Below are 17,213 nucleotides of genomic sequence, written 5' to 3'. Positions count from 1 at the left end.
TTCCCAGTTGGAGGTCTGCAGGGTGGTACTTCTGGCTGTGAGGGGTGCTGGTGGGGGTGCTGTGGTGTAGGGAGGTGGTGGGCGCGGTTAATGGCTAAGCGGTTGTCGAGGGGGGCATGAGAAGGGAAGGCTCCCAAGTGCCGCAGGGGAGGGCAACGACTGTGCTTCCCGGAGGATCGAGGGCAGGGCCGCCTACAAAGCGGCAGGTCTGGCTTGAGGGGTTCCACAGAGGCAAAGGCTGCTGACTGCGGGTGGGCGGGTGCGGGGCAGGCAGGCTCCTGGTTCCCCGGTGCCCCAAAGTGAGGGGAGGACTAACGCCTACTGTGGGGGTGAAGGGAATGCTACTGAGCAAGATGGGGACTATCAGGGAGGACCCCGGTGGTGGGGAGCTTCCACTGTGCGTTTAGGGGGGGAAGGGCGAACGCCGCCGCCGGGCCAGAGGGGGTGCTCCTGCTCGTGTTTGGAGAGCTGAAATGGGCTGGCTGCCAGCTTTCTTCTGTGGTGGGAGGAATCCCTGGTGTGGGGAGGCTGAAAGGGGTCGCTGGTGTCCTGGCAGGTCCGTGGCCACGGGTGACGTGAATGTGGAGGGTGCCTTGCTTCTGGAGCCACAGGGACTGGTTGCCGGTGAGGAGAGCATAGGAGGGGGAGGGTCAGGAGAGAAGGGATCTCTGGTGTGAGGAGGCTAGAGAAGGCTAACGTCTAAGCTTGTGGGGGCGCCCTGCTAGAGGTGGGTGCCACTGGCTCGGTGCGGAGCACAGCCTGGGACGGCGTTTTGCAGGACACGAGAGGGTGGAGACTGGCATCGAAGGAGGGGATGGGCTGGAAGGTAGAGCCACTGGCTGAGGTGGGAGTGGTGGAGGTAGAGAAGCCGCCTGGCAAATGGTGAGCGGGTGATGGTGAGAGGGGGTTGCACTGGGGTTACTGTGATCTGGTGGAGGATGTCAGATATTGCAAATAGAGGGTGGGGGTGGGGGATGGGACACTGAATTTGGAATCTGAAAGGCCACCCATCACGTCTGTGGGGGGGGTGGCATGGGGATTTCAGTGTGGGGAGGGGCAAGGCCTTGGCCTCCATGGAAAGTACAGATTCTTTTTTTAAGTATATTTTATTGATTATATTATTATAGTTGTCCCATTTTTTTCTCCCTTTTAGCCCCCTCTGCCCTGCACCCCCACTCCTACCAGCATTCCCCCCCTTGTTCATGTTCATGGGTCCTACATATAGGTTCTTTGGCTTCTCGATTTCCTATGCTATTCTTAACATCCCCCTGTCTATTTCGTACCTACCAGTTTTGCTTCTTATTCCCTGTACTTTCCCCCCCATTCTCCCCCTCCCCTTCCCAGATGATAACCCTCTATGTGATCTCCATTTCTGTGATTCTGTTCCTGTTCTGCTTGTTTGTTTAGTTTGTTTTATTCTTAGCTTCAGTTGTTGATAGTTGTGAATTTGTTGCCATTTTAATATTCATAGTTTGGATCTTCTTCTTTTTCTTAAATAAGCCCCTTTAACATTTCACGTAATAATGGCTTGGCAATGATGAACTCCTGTAGCTTTACCTTGTCTGGGAAGCACTGTATCTGCCCTTCCATTCTAAATGATAGCTTTGCTGGATAGAATAATCTTGGATGTAGGTCCTTGCCTTTCATGACTTTGAATACTTCCTTCCAGCCCCTTCTTGCCTGCAAGGTTTCTTTTGAGAAATAAACTGATAGTCTAATGCGAATTCCTTTGTAGGTAACTGTCTCTTTTCCTCTTGCTGCTTTTAAGATTTACTTCTTGTCTTCAGTCTTGGATAATTTAATTATGATGTGTCTTGGTGTGTTCTTCCTTGGGTCCAATTTCTTTGGGACTCTCTGAGCTTCCTGGACTTCCTGGAAGTCTATTTCCTTTGCCAGATTGGGGAAGTTTTCCTTCATTATTTTTTCAGATAAGTTTTCAGTTTCTTGCTCTTCCTCTTCTCCTTCTGGCACTCCTGTGATTTGGATGTTGGAATGTTTAAAGTTGTCCCTGAGGTTCCTAACCTTCTCCTTTTTTTTTTTTTTAATTCTTGTTTCTTCACTCTTTTCTGGTTGAATGTTCATTTTTTCCTTCTGTTCCTAATCCTTGATTGGAGTCCTGGTTTCCTTCCCTTCACTGTTGGTTCCCTGTATATATATATTTTTAATTTCACTTTGTATAGCCTTCAGTTCTTCCTCTATTTTGCGTCTGAACTCACTCATTTCTGTGAACATCCTGATTACCAGTGTTTTGAACTCTGCATCTGATAGATTGGCTATGTTCTCATCACTTAGTTCTTTTTCTGGAGTTTTGATCTATTCTTTCATTTGGGCCATATTTCTTTGTCTTTGTGTACCTGTTACATTGTAAGAGGTGGAACCTTATTCGCCAGGGTGGGGCAACCCACTTCGCTGTGTTGTGGCTCTTTGTGTGGAGGAGGGGTCAGAGAGGGAACAATGCCACTTGCTCGGCCCTCGCCCCACCTTCAGTCACTTCCCCTGCTACCCACAAACAAATTGGGTCCTCTGGTGGTGATTCCCAGGTGGGTAGGCTGTGGGTCTTTCCAACAAACTCTCCTGTGAGGCTGGGAGTTTCTTCCACTGCCACAACCTCCATAGGTTTTTATAGCCAGAGGTTTTGCATCTTTAGTTTCCCATGCTGGATCCCTGGGTTGCATGGTCTGTCTTGCTCCCCAGTTTTTCCTCCTGTTTTATCCATACCGGAAGGTGGGACTGCCAGGTCCACTAGCTGCCCCCTTGCCGCACATCCTCCCCACCCTGGCTGCCCATCTCTTCCCCTCCTACCAGTCTGGATGAATGTTTCTTAACTACTTCATTGTCAGACTTCCATACAATTCACTTTTCTGGCAGTTTTGGTTGTTTTTGGTTTTTAAATTTGTTGTTGTCCTTCTTTTGGTTGTACAAGGAAGCAAACCATATCTACCATCACCTCCATCTTGGCTGGAGGTTCCAAAAATATAGATTGTTTATGAGGGTGCTTTATACACTCACCAGATACACCATGTATCCAGCCACAAACAAGTCTCCATAAGTTTAAAATGATTGCTTTTACTTAATAAGTTATCTAATCATAAGAGAATTTTATTTGAAATTAATAATAACATTTAAATACTTGGAAACCCATGGATCAGAGAAAATCACAAAGGAACTTAGAAAATATTTCTTGCCAAGTATTTTAATGAGAAAAAAATACAACTCACCAAAATTAGTGGGAAGCAACTGAAGAAACAATCGGAGGAAAATGTATTTCTCTAAATGCTTGTATTAGGGGGAAAAAAATTGGCATGCAATTAACGACCTAATAGCCCATTTAAAGAAGCTAGAGAAAGAAGAGTAAAGTAAATGTAAAATGAGTTGACTGAAAAAAATAATAGGGTTGAGAAAGGAAATCAGTGACAGAAAGAAATTATAGAGACAATTAACAAAGCCATATCTTGGTTCTTTTTAAAGAGCAATGAAACTGATAAAGCCCTAGCAAGACTAATCACAGAGAAGGACACGAATCACTAATCAGGGATGAAAGAGGGCTACCACTACAAATCAGACATTAAAAAGAGAATGAGGGAATATTACAGAAAAACTGGGGCCAAAAATGTGAAAACTTGACAGATTCTTAGGAAAAGAGGGTGACTACCTAAAACTGATGCCTGTAAAAAATAGAAATTATGACTAACAAAAAGTTTCCTAAAATGAAACAAATAAAACAGGGTGGGGAGGTGCTCCAGGCCTCTGTTGGGAGGGGCATGGGGCTCTGTCTGGGCAGTGGGGTGGGCTGTGTGGCACAAACATGACTCTCTCCCTTTGCACCCATAGGACAAAGGCCACATTGCGACAGCCTGCACACCACTGTCCAGTCACTTCTTCCCGCCTCTCAGGTCCTCAGGCGATGGCGATGGCACTGGCATTGCTGCAGGACTGGTGTAGCCTGATGGGTGTGAACGCCCACCGCTCCCTGCTCATTCTGGGCATTCCAGACGATTGCGAGGACCAGGAGTTCCAGGAGGCTGTGCAGGCTGCCCTGCGGCGCCTGGGCAGGTACCGAGTGCTGGGCAAGGTCTTCAGAAGGGAGCTCCAGTCTAGCGTCGCCTTGATCGAGTTCGCTGAGTATTTAAACCGAAATTCAATCCCCCAACAAATACCAGGCAGGGGAGGACCCTGGACTGTGGTCTTCCTGCCCCAGGTCCCCAATTCTGAGCCACAAGATAGACCTGATTTCCCTGCACTGCTGCAGAGGCAAGCAGTGGCTGGCAGGGCAGGTGAGGCAAGAGCTGCAGGTGAGGAAGAAGCTGCAGGTGAGGATGTGGCTGCAGGTGAGGGTGTGGCTGCAGGTGAGGGTATGGCTGCAGGTGAGGGTATGGCTGCAGGTGAGGGTGTGGCTGCAGGTGAGGAAGTAGCTGCAGGTGAGGGTGTGGCTGCAGGTGAGGATGTGGCTGCAGGGGATGTAGCTGCAGGTGAGGGTATGGCTGCAGGTGAGGGTGTGGCTGCAGGTGAGGAAGTGGCTGCAGGTGAGGAAGTAGCTCCAGGTGAGGGTGTGGCTGCAGGTGAGGAGGCTGCAGTTGAGGAAGGGGCTGCAGGTGAGGAGGTAGCTGCAGGTGAGGGTGTGGCTGCAGGTGAGGGTGTGGCTGCAGGTGAGGGGGTGGCTGCAGGTGAGGATGTGGCTGCAGGTGAGGGTGTGGCTGCAGGTGAGGGTGTGGCTGCAGGTGAGGAGGTGGCTGCAGGTGAGGATGTGGCGGCAGGTGAGGAGGGAGCTGCAGGTGAGGAGGGAGCTGAAGATGAGGCAGGAGAGTCAGATGAGGAGGGAGCTGCAGGTGACACAGGGATTGCAGGTATGGCAGGATCTGTGAGTATGGCAGGAGCCTCAGGTGAGGCAGGAGCTCCCGGTGAGGAAGTCGTGGGTGTGGCAGGAGCCCCAGGACAGGCAGGAGCTTGGAACCAGCAATGGAGGCAGGCCTTGCAGCCTGTGCTAGAAAATATGGCCTACCAGCAACTGAGAACCTTTTCTGGGATGGAAGAGCCAGGCCACGGGGATGAGTCCTTTGAGAGCTGGCTGGACCATGCCCATGACATGCTATACCTATGGCGACACGTATCAGAAAGGGAGAGGAGGAGAAGGCTGGTGGAGAGCCTGGGTGGCCCTGCACTGGATGTTGTGAGAAGCCTCCTAAATGAGAATCCTGACATCACTGCGCAGGACTGCCTGGCCGCACTGATTCAGATGTTTGGGAACAAGGACAATCCTATGACTTCACGGCTGAAATTCATGACTTGTGCCCAGCGGCCCCAGGAGACTCTCTTTGCCTACATGATGCGTCTGGAAAGCCTGCTGCAGGCGGCCATAGAGAAGGGGGCCATCCAACCCTCCATGGCAGACCAGGTGCGTGCCCGGCAGGTGCTGATGTGGGCCCGTCCCAATGAGATGCTCTGGAACACGCTGAGGAGATTGCGGCTAGAGAGGAGATCACCTAGCTTCCTGGGGATGCTTCAGCTCATTCGGGAGTCGGAGGCATGGGAGGCCACTCCAACTACGAGCCAGCAGGCCCAAGTGGAAGAAGGGGCCTGTGTGGATGTTGGAGACCTAGCTGCTGCCCACGCTGCCCCAGCCCGTGAAGATGATGGCGAGGCCGCCGTAGCCCGTGAAGATGATGGTGAGGCCGCCGCAGCCCCTGAAGGAGCTGCCCACGCTGCCCCAGCCCGTGAAGACGATGGCGAGGCCAGCGCAGCCCGTGAAGACGATGGCGAGGCCGCCGCAGCCCCTGAAGGAGCCGCCCACGCTGCCCCAGCCCGTGAAGGTGATGGCGAGGCCGCCGCAGCCCGTGAAGGGGCTGCCCACGCTGCCCCAGCCCGTGAAGGTGATGGCGAGGCCGCCGCAGCCCGTGAAGGGGCTGCCCACGCTGCCCCAGCCCGTGAAGGTGATGGCGAGGCCGCCGCAGCCCGTGAAGGGGCTGCCCACGCTGCCCCAGCCCGTGAAGGTGATGGCGAGGCCGCTACAGCCCCTGAAGATACTTCCCAGGGTGTCCTTTCCAAGGAAGATAGTGCCGAGGCCACTCCGGCCAATGCAGTGGCCAGTGAGGCAGGTCCTGGCACTGCCGATCCTGATGGGGCTGCTTCTGAAACCGGTGGTGCCACCACGGCGGTCCCTGCCCTTGAGGAGACCTCCTCTGCCACTCAGCGAGGTGAAAATGCTCTGGCTCCTGCAGGCCTAGGTCAGGCAGGACCCTCCCCTGCCCGTATGGGCAGCGCTTCTGGGGTGGGCTCAAGAGGTCTTGGCGGTGAGCCAGAGGGCCAGGCCCAGGCAGGAGACCAGGAGGCCCAGGAGCCCCGCGAGGAGGGGCTCAAGCCCATCCCGGAGGAGTTGGGAAGTGAGGACAGGGCTGGGGAGATGAGTTCCCCTGAGCCCTCCTCCAGCAAATAGGCTTGGAAGGCCCAGTGGCCTCCCGTCTTCTCAGGCAACGCAGGCCTGGAGGCAGGGGGAGGCCAGGCCAGGGCAGCCTCCTCGCCCCACACGGGGAGCAGGGCCCACCCAGCCCAAACCAAGCCTCCGGGCTTGTTCTTACGGACATGTTTTGTGTTCTCTGAGCTGTTCTCTCTCCATGCCACCCCACCCCTCACCCCTCACCCCTCACCCCGGAGACCCTGTGCCCGATCCCAGGAGATGGCGGGAAGGACCAACGAAGGTGAGGCCAGCACTCACCCAGCGACCCTGGGAAGGAAGACCTGGACCAGGGACAGAAAGCGGCTGCCGGGGGCCCCACAGGGACTGCGTCTTGATGTGCCACCCTGTTGTTCCTTGTGACTGCGTTTTCCTCGGCTTGGTGCAGTGTCCCCTGCTGTGTTTCCCAGCATCCTGCGACTGTCCTGCGCAGGCCGTAGGGCAGGGCCAGGACCCAGCACGTCAGCCAGAGGGAGGGGGCCCCTGCAGCGAGTGGACATCGCCAGCGTCCGTAGCCCTGCAACGGCCGAGCGCGGGGCCCTCAGGAAGGGGGACTGGGGCGGAGGGCCGTGGCGTGGGGGGACAGCTGAGGCACCTTGTCCGGGGCCCCAGCAGGAGGCGGGGGTGTGAGGCCTATGGGTTCTAGTGGGTGTTAAAAGGTCCTCTCTGTTGTCATTTTCTTTCTTCAATGGTTTCAGTAAATGTTTCTCCAATAAATTTCGTTGAATGTTTCTGCCGAGTTTTGCTCTGGGAAGTTGAGGGGGGATCTGCTGGGAGTGTCATTGGGGACCAGAAAAGGATTCCTGCTTAGCACCATGGGCATGAGACTTCGCCCCTGACTAGGCAGGGTAGGTACTTTAGTAGACTAAGATATGATGAAAGTTTTTGTCCCACTTAGTAGGTGAATTATAAAGTTTTGGGGTTCCATTAGTTCTAGTCGTGGGATGGTGCTGTCCCCTTGGTCTTTTAAAAATGGCTAGGGGTGATCCTAATTTTCTCCTTGACTGGAGGGAAGATATCCAGTGCCTGGGATTCAGGACTGCTAAACGTGTGTGCTGTGGGGAGTGCGGTCGTGTAACAAAGAACTGTCATCCCCCAAGGCCTATAGCACCCTTGGTGAGAAACCAGTACTAGACTGGTAAGATTTTTGTAAAAACCCCAAGTGTATTTTAATTTGAGGTATCCTAAAATGTGAAAATATCCCCATAGAACAACAATGATAGCACTTACTGAGCAACTCAAAATCTTGACATTTTGGGGTTTCTTGGAGAATGGGCACTAACATATACATAGCACCTCCAGTTGCAAAAAGACTTGCTCTCAAGGACAAGAAAAAGATTAGTTAGTGCAATAGAGGTACCCACAATAGCTGGGAGACAGGATGCCCTCTGAAGATGTAACATTCTGGGGTGGGAGGTAGGATTCATGCTAAAGGCAATGGGGAGCTGTGGGACCATTTAGGTGGGCCCAGTGAACACCGCTCATTCCTTCTGTCCCAGAAGTTGCTGAGCCCACCTCCCATGAGAGGAACGGAAAATGACAGGTCGGTGATCTCCCAGCTTCTCTTGCAGAAAGGACATGGGTGTGTGACCAAGATACGTTAATCAGAAGTGACTGCTGCCAATTGAATCTGGGCTCAGGTGGGAAGGAGCAGGGACACACCGATTCCACTTGGGTAGTGGGTGGCAGCAGACGCAGCGATGCTTGTTACCGAGAGGGCAGTGATAGCCATGGTTCTGGAAGCACCCGAGTCCCCCATTGGTAGTGCAAGCCACAATATCTGTGCTGTCATGAGAGGGAGCCAGCCCGGCACTTCACCATGAAGCAGACACTTGCTCCTCCAAGCCTGGCTTTCCAGCTCGCCCCAAACACCCATGAGCCCCCTCACCCCTGATGTCATCCTTCAGCTAATTCCCTTTGTGCTTCCAGTGGCCACAATAAGATGTGACGGCTAAAGACCAGGGTGGTACAAGTGCCTCCTAATGACACCAGCCAAAAGAGCACCCCGCAGGAGTAGACATCTGCCCTATAGCTCCTGCTTGGCAGCTGGGATTTTGGAATGCTATGCTTAATGCCTCCAGAGCAGGTCTGAGGGAAAGCAGGTCCCAGAATTTAAAGTGTGGAACCCTGGGGCAACAGGGTCAGGGTGGGTGGGCATTTGCCTCTTTTTTTCTTAGAACTGGGTGGTGTGGCTGCAGTTTGAGGGAGAGCTGATCTGGTGAAGAGAGGGAAGCCCCCCAACCTGAGGTGAGGAGCGGTGTACACCCTCGGCCTGAGAAGCCGTGCCAGGCACAGATAAAAGTTGGTGCCTTCCCACAGACTCCTGTCAGCTGGGTATGCCTGGTCAAGGGTAGAGAGGAGCCTGTGAGAGGGCAGAGAGATGCCCTGGGATTGGCGGGCCAGTGCTTGGGACAAAGCTTGAGAGAGAGAGAGAGAGAGAGAGAGAGAGAGAGAGAGAGAGAGAGAGAGAGAGAGAATAGAAAGAGACACACAAGAGACAGAGTTGGGCAACCTGTTTCTCAGACTGCATCTTCTATGACTGGAGCCTGAGACTTCCAGTGGCTTCCCTCTTCCCCATAAACCGAGGATGAGCACATACACTGACACCAGCCAACTCGGGAGGCCGAGCAGACTGGTTGCTGAGGGAGCCCTTGTCCCAGTTTTCTGCTCTGTCCGCATTCCCCAAAGCTTATGGCCCAGATGGGATGGTCAGACACACCCCCACAGGTCTTGACAGTGCCTTTCACATTCCCTTCTCAGTCTTCCTCTAGTATCCTCTGTTCAGCTTGCAGTCCAAGTCCATGTCAGTCTAGACCCTTCCTGTCCCTGCCTGTAGCCTGGGACAGCTGGCAGAGTCCTGAGGAGCGGGGAGTCACTCCACCCCACTTGCTGCGCCTTTTCCAGCTAGTGGGGCCAGAGTCACAGCTGGCACAGGGAGTGGTGGCTCAGTGAGTGGATGACCCTCCCCGAAGCTTAGCGCGGACTCTGCTGGCACCCCCATCCCAGCCCCATGTCCATTCCCGTCCCAGCCCAGCTCCCACTTACAGAGGGGGAGACAGTATTTACCAAATGACCACTGAGACCCTGTTGCAAAGCAGCCCCTGAAAAGTGAAAGAGAAATCCACTGGCTACTTGGGGGGCAGCAGCGACTCAGTGCCTGCCCCTTGGGAGGCACTTGGGACTTGGCCTCCAACGCTTCCCCGTCAAGGGCTTGCTCTAGGGGCCTGAGTCTTGTTCTGTGAACACATTCCATTCTGACAGCCACATTAGACTTCAGGGACAAGTCCACCAGAGCAGGGCTTCAGTGGCTCTCCCAGCTGCCGGGTCCTCAGGGAGCCAATGACTTTTGGGTGAGTGGAGATTTGGGCTCAGGGTGGCTTTGAGAGAGAATTTGGTGAATTTGTGCCACAATGGGCACCTTGCAGGCCCCAGAGCCCAGGCTTTCTGAAGGTTTAGGGCTGAAGAGGCAGCACAAGCCCACTCATGAGAAGGACAACTTCCATCATCCTTGTGTAAGTTGCCTGTTTTTCCCTCTGGTGCATTCCAGATGCCTGGGACCCTAGCAGACTCTGGCAAGGGGGCTGCTTCAGGATCTCATGTGCAGCTGACCGCCAACACTGTTGCGGGGTGGTGATTCCTGGCTGTGCTCTCTTAGCTGCCAGCCCAGGAAATTTCCCCTCAGTGACCCTCTTGCCTAGTCCTGCGCACCAGTGCCATGGAGGGAGGTGCCCACAGGACTGTGGGGAACTTGGGGAGCTGAGGGCACATGTGTGCCTCTGAAGCATAAGGTAGGTGGATGTCCCCAGGTATACAGAGGGGCAGTGGGGCAGGGTGGAGGAAGCAGGGGGGCATCCTCAGGTAAAGGACAGCACTTGTCAAGTGTATTGTGTCCATTGGGCTAAGCTACAACTACTTCTCCCGGAATTCCTGCCCTTTATGGTTCCAGGCTAAGGCTGACCACAGGAGAAATTCATGCAAGATTTGGAAGGGAGAAACGAAGCAAAAGTCTTTTATTTTCTTATTTTTTTCTACTGTTCAGCACAGCGTCGTTGATCTGTTGTCTTGACTCACCTGCTGCTGCCATTAAATCACTTCCTTCTGTTTCTCCAGGTTCTGGGTCTGCTCAAGTGTAGCTGTGTGGGGATGGACACCCACCTCCTACAGGCCACTGCATCATCCAGGTTCGAGGTGGTGGCACACATAGGTGGTGGCTCCCAGTTTGTCCTTACCACACCGCTCCACTTCTTGGCCGCCTCTGTGTCCCTTGTTCCCACCCTGCTGACTGCAGGCCCAGAAGCAGCAGTTCCCCCTGACTGACTGTGAGGGTGTCATCCCTGTGGTGCATCGTCTGTACCACTCAGGGAGTGGGTTCTGCTTCTGAAGGAACCTTAACAAGCAGGCACACCATGGTCTGGGCCTGTCTTCCTCCCCACAGAGCAGCCCTCAGCTCACATGGGCTAGGCCTTCCCAGCCTATCCTTTAGTCTGTGGTGGCGTCCCAAGCTGGGGCCCCTTTCCAGTCCTGAGCCCGCCCACTGACTGGCTTAGCCTGAGAGTAGGTGGAGCTGGGATACTCTGCTCATGCCTAAATCTTAGCTGCCTGCAAAAGATATGGACTTAAGAAATTCTTTCCAGGCCTTGGGCTCTTTTCCTCTTCAGTTATACAGAGAAAATGATGGACTGGCCTGGCTTCAAACACAACTTCAAAGAGAAAAACAGCATTGGAAACATCTAGAACCCCAAACCACAAATTAGAAAGCTCTCCAGCCAAATATTGCTCTGTCTACACTGGGGTAAGGGGCCAGCCAGCCGGCCAGCAATGAATTTTCTCAGAGCTGAAGCAGGAATCAGAGTGCCCCAGAGTCAAGGGTCACGGTCTGGAAAGTCAGAGAAAAATACAAAACAAATTTCTGATTTGATTAATGAAACTTAAGAATGCAGGCCATAAAGATGGTGGAATGTCACTGTGGAGACTTAGTCAGATAAATGGAAGTGAGAGATGAAATGGACATGGCAATGTGGGTCCTACACATAGAATGGAAACAATTACAAAAATAATGTGAGGAAAAGAGCAGAAAGAGCAGATGAAACTCACATTGCTAGGTGGATTACTGCACAAATATAGGAAAACACTAGACAAGAAACACCCTCCCCCTCAAAAAAGAAAACACAGTGTCTCAAAACTAAAGAGATGTAGGGATCAAAGAAGAGATTATTAAAAACAAAAAACAAAAAACAAGGCAATAAAAGGAAGATAGCAGAACTCTGAAAAGAATTGGAAGAGAAAAATAAATATTACTGAGGTGAAAGCATTTTTCATAGTTTCATTTGTTAACTTTTATGGGATCTTTTAGGAACTCATGCTTCTGGTGAAGAAATATTTATTACAAAGTCAACAATTCTTTAAGTTTTCTTTCAGTTTCTTTTTTGCACAATCAAGTAAAGTGAGTGTAGTACTCCAGATTAAACACAATGTATATATAATGACCCCATTTTTCTGAGGTATAATGCACATATCATAAAATTCATCCTTCTAGGGTACAATTCAGTGTATTTGGTATATTCACCAAGTTGTACAACCGTTATCACTACTTCCGGAACATTTTTGTTGCTCCAAAAGAAGACTCTGTGTCCGTGTGTAGTCACTCCCTATCCTTCCTCCCCCAGCCCCTGGCAACCACTGATCTGTTTCTTTCTCTGTAGATTTGCCCATTCTGCACATTTCATGTGAATGGCCTTATACTCTGTGAGGCCTCTTGAGTCTGGCTTTATTCATGAGTAAATGGGATAATCCCATTTGGAGAAATAGTTTTGTCTCACCCTACCCACTTCTGTACCTGTCCGTCCTTCTATCTTCTCACACTTAGGTCTGGGGCAATGTTGACGATGGGGGTTTCTGGGTGCTAGAATTTGGAGGTGGATTCAGTATCATCTCTGGACTTTTCTGGAACACTTGATTCATTCCCACATGCATGTATCCTTCTCTCCTCTTCTTGGTAGTTGCCTCCTGGCGATCTCTCTCTCCTGCTCAGTTATTTATTTGAGAAGTATTTACTGTACCCCTCCTGTGTGTAGCTGTCAATAGAGCGAGGATGGGGCCTGGGCCAGAATAAGCAGCAGAGAGAATGGAGAGGGGTGGATGGGTGGACTCAGGGTGCGCTGAGGGGTTGAGAGAACGAGAGTTCCTGATAGACTGGCAAAAGGTGTGAGCTTGTGGTTGAGAAAAGGGGAAGTCAAAAATGATGTGCAGGTTTTCAGCCTGGGCAACTGGATGGGGTTGCTGATCAGCAGGTGCGTTCATCTGGGTCTGGGAGACACGTTCCTAATCTGGATTGTGAGAGGGAAGGGCCTTGGTCTGAGGGAAAAGGAAGCCATTGGACTGGAAGTCAAACAGTGCAAGCACAGGCCATCCCCTGCCGGCAGTTTCTGCTGGACCTCCCTCAGTGTGCCTGTTGGAAACTGCCTCCCCACCACTCTAGAATCTGGGGCCACAGGCTCATAGGGCCCTTCCTTGCTGACACCTTTCTAGGTCAAGGCTGCTTTCATGCTGCTCTGGGAAGCCAGCTCTGAGGGTATGCACTATTTATGTAGCAAAAGAAACAGACTCTAGTCCCAACAGCTACTCTTGTGTCAATCTGCATTTCTTCGGAGGGGGTTTGAGAGAGGGAGTGTTGGGGGGAGAGCTTTTCATCGATGGGACCAGGTACCCTCTTTGGAAAACCACCATTTTCCAGAGCCTGTGGGCCCTCCTCCAGTGCCACACCTCCCTAGCTCTGGAACTGTACTGGGTAAAAGGGAATGGGCAGGATGCCAGAGTGTTGTCCCATCCACAGCAGCCCCTCAGTAAGAGATAGGAGAGGGCCCTGCAAGCCCCCTCCGCTTCCAAACAGCAGCTGCAGAAGCTTGTCTTGGCTTGAAACTTCCCAAAATCAGCAGAGGGGTGCCGGGGCTCTCCCCCTTACTGTCTGTCTCTGCCTCCCCCGCCCCATGTGTAATACACATTAAACTTGAGCTGAAGCTGAGAGGCCCCTGAGGAAAGCTGAGACCCTGCTGGGTACAAGGTAAGCCTGTGTGGCTTCCAGGCAAAGCCAAGAATGATCTAGCCCTTCCTGTTCCCGGAACTGTGCTGTTTCCTAGACAACGTGTTTTGTGTAATCATGGTCAAGGCAACGTACATTTCTGCTGAGAATCAAGGTCACAGTATAATACCAATTCACCACGGCAACAGCAGACTACTCATCTGACAGGAGAGATGGGATTTGCAAGAAAAAGCACATGCCGAGAGCTCGTGCTCAGCCTGCCTAGCTCACCTTCCTTGATGGAGGGGCATGGCAATTCCGCACCATGAAATAGGCTTCACTTCCCTGGACTCTAGAATCCATGTCCTTAAAAGGCACAGAGTCCCTTGTGAGATTAATGTAAGTGATTAGCAAGACAGAGACCGCCAGGCAGATGATGCCCCTGGTAAACCGAAAGGTCACAACAGGAGACATTCTACCTGACCTAGCTTCAGGGGTTTAGTTTCCGTCTGCAAATCCATGTGAGTCACCTTGTCTTTCGTAAACAAGCCCTGTACTGCTCCGAGTCAAGCTAAGGATTTGATGAACTCTGTGAACCAGCTCTCTGTGGGACTAAGGCAAGCGCCTTCCCTTTGTGGGTCTCAGATGAACTCTGAAGAACTGGTTCCAGAAAAAAACGCTGTAGCTTAAAATTTGATCATGTGCCTCATTTCTTGGCCCAAGGCCAATTGTCAGTCACCCCCTAGCACATGCCTCTCCTTTCTGGCACCTCAAGTCGGAGAAGTGGCAGTGCCCCTTCTGTTTTGGTAAACATGGGCCTGGGGCCATTATGCAGGCTGTGGGTCTGAGCACAGTATGGGTTTACCCTCCTTCTCCAAGGCCACTTGCTTGGAGGAGAGAAAGGAGGAGGACACAGAGAATCCCGAAGGCTTGCGGGTGAGGTTTTTGTAAAGGTGAACATAACCTAGAATGCTCTGGTCTGGATTTGCCCCAACCCCCCACCCCCCACCCCCTACCCCAGTGAAGAAGCCCCACTGTTGGCCTCAGGTGGAAAAGGGCAGAAAGGGAACACTGGCAAGACAGTTCACCAGAAAGGGATCCCTGGGCATGGGTCCTGCCATGTGAGGGAAGGGCTCAGTGACGGGTTGGTATATGTGAGTGTGTTGTATGTTAGGGGGGCTGGTGGGGAGAGGGAGTAGACTTTCCACATTCTTATTGTTGTTGCTGACGTCAGAACTCAGGATCGCAATTCCATGTCACTTCTGATGTCTATCTTAAGGTGGCTCCAGGTGTTTGAACTTGGGTAATGGGGTCCCCCCGCAGGGACATTTCTTTTTAAAGCCTATCAAGGACAAAAGGAAAGAAGAGGTTTAACACCAGGTCCCAGGTAGCTCCCCTCAACTATCGTGGCCAATGAGAATGTTCAGGTAATAATGATGGGTTAGTGGCCCCTCAAAAATGCATGCCAAGAGCAACCCACATGCGTCAGGGTGGGCTTCCCCCTGGCCTTGATCCATTAGGATGTGCGATTTAAGGGCAGTTGTTTCTCTGGCGCTTAAAGCACGCCATGCTCCTCGAAAGCACACTACCTGAAGATTAGGTAAAATGTGGAGGGTGGCATGGCCTCCATGCTGCAGCACCGAGGAAAGAGGGACTATGAGAGGGGCCTCCTAGTGGCTTCTGATGTTCTGGGTCCTGCTTGAGGCCTTGAAAGCCAGTTTCAAGCCCCACCTCCTGGAGAAAGCAGGTAATGGTGTCTCTGAGGGACTCACGGAGACAGAAAAGTAGTGAGAAGTGTGACTGCTTTTATTTATGTTCCTGAGTGTCCCAGCTGGAAAAAAGGTGGCCCAGAGAAACTAGCTGACATATTTTGTCAAAAGAATCAAACAGTCCAACATGCCAGCATCCCCCGCCCCGGGCCGCCCTTGCTCCTCCTAATGTTTAAGGCCCCAAACTTTGAGGCTTTCAGACCAACAGCCCCTCCTGCCTCGGGCATCCTCCCCAGGGGTTACCGCTTGAGACATCACAGGCCACCTTTGTCTTACCCACTGGCCTGAGAGCCTCCCCAGAACCTGGATGACCCCTTTTCCACCTGAAGGCACCATTTCCGGAAGTCCTGCCTTGGTGGCTTCTAGTTCAGAGCCCCAAGGCCTCAAGGTTGAGAACTGGCCCTCCGTCAGTGAGTACAGTTCCAAGGGCAAGGGCTGGGAGAGCAGCCATTGATGACAAGATCTGTTCTTGATTGGCATCTCGGCTGATGGAAACGTGTTTTAACTTAGAGAGTTCTGTGACTTAGGCCAGAGTGTCCCAGGAAGGGCTGGGGTCCACATGGTCAAGTGGTTAAAGCCAGCCTGCCAAGAAAGGCTCTCAATTCCAGTGCTTTTATTACCAACTTTCCTAAACTTACGTTCCGTTCAGACCTCACAGCCAGAAGAGATGCCAAAATCACTTTGTTGTAGATGCCATGATGGGAGCTTTTCCACAGCTCACCTTATTTCATCTTCACTACTGCTCCCTTCACTTATTCTCCCCACTGGTGTTGATGTCCAATATGGATGTGGGAGGTGGACAGTAATTGAAAATCCTGTTCACATGTTAGAAAACAATTCACTGGCAGAAGTGTTCCAAAGTGAACAAACAAGATAGAGCTTAATGGGGTGATGCTCAGCTAAGGGGCTCTGAACAGAACCTTGAATCTGAAACCTGAAGGTTGAGCAGCAGGGGGCAGGAGAACATTCCACAGAAATGCAACATGTATGTCAAGACCTCATATGGCACCCATGCCTGAAACCACTGAGGATGCTAGGAAACCAAGGCTCGCATTGGTGAGTGGTGTGGCCAAGATGGTGCCACAAGGGAGTGGCTCTGTTGTGTTGAATTTTGTGACAAGAGTCATGCTCTGCTCAGAGCTCCTGTCATCAGCATCATTACTTCATGACCCCGCTTCTTTTCAGGTGAGATGCCCATTTCCCTTTCATGACCACAGGCTCTACAAAGGCAGGGAATTTGTGATTTCCTGGGGGCACCCAAGCTTCTAGACCTTTCTTTGCCTGCACACAGCAGGTGTTGCTCAAGAACACCGACATTAATGGAGCACCCACTCTGGCTAGCCTGGGCTAGGGGTTTGGGGCCATAAACATGGCGCTCAGAGTCCAGTGAAGAAAAGGGAAAGCTCCCTGCAGACCCCACCCTTTCCACCTAGAGCCCTGTGAGTGGGCTACCAGTGACCACAGTGGTCCATTTGGAAAAATTGGTTGCTGTTGACCCCACCAGATTGACCTCCCAACTTTTGCTGGCCCAAACTAAGATGCCAACTCTCTGGCCACCTGTCCTCTCTCTGCCCCCACCCCCATGCCACTACCCTTGGCCCTTGCACCTCCTTTTTCTCCACCTCCTGCTTCAGTTGAGGCATGGATGTTGCTAGGGGCTGCCACTCAGAACTCTCCCTCTTGCTCCATGTACCACAGGGGCAAGAGAAGGGGCTGGCATCCTCTTTGCCCTATACTGCCTCTTCCTGTACCTGCACTACTCTACACATGTGTAAAATCTGACCCTTCTAGGCTCGCCCCATCAGCCACACCCGTCTTGAGTGTCCCTGTTGTTTGTGTCACCCCTGTGCCTTGGTCCTCTGCTCTCATGGGCAAACCCTTGGCCTGACCCCCACCAACCACTTACACCCAAGTGCCCTCTATGGGCCCACATCTTCTTCTTCTTTCCTCGTGCCCAGCCCTGCTCCTCCACACTCCT

At 52.2% G+C, this 17,213-nt stretch overlaps 1 protein-coding gene across 1 annotated transcript; it reads left to right on the top strand.

Annotated features, from left to right (window-relative positions):
- The first annotated feature begins 3,910 nt into the window (after positions 1 to 3,910).
- On the top strand, positions 3,911 to 6,430 carry PNMA6E (PNMA family member 6E). Its single transcript, XM_054578188.1, has one exon. The coding sequence runs from the start codon at positions 3,911 to 3,913 to the stop codon at positions 6,428 to 6,430; it is 2,520 nt and encodes an 839-aa protein (XP_054434163.1).
- The last annotated feature ends 10,783 nt before the right edge of the window (positions 6,431 to 17,213 follow it).

This window comes from Pteronotus mesoamericanus, unplaced genomic scaffold, assembly GCF_021234165.1.
Source record: "Pteronotus mesoamericanus isolate MK-2021 breed Mesoamerican mustached bat unplaced genomic scaffold, CSHL_Meso_final contig_493, whole genome shotgun sequence".
NCBI lineage: Eukaryota > Metazoa > Chordata > Mammalia > Chiroptera > Mormoopidae > Pteronotus > Pteronotus mesoamericanus.
Note: the sequence above shows the minus strand (reverse complement) of the source record. Positions and strands in the feature narration are given on the sequence as shown.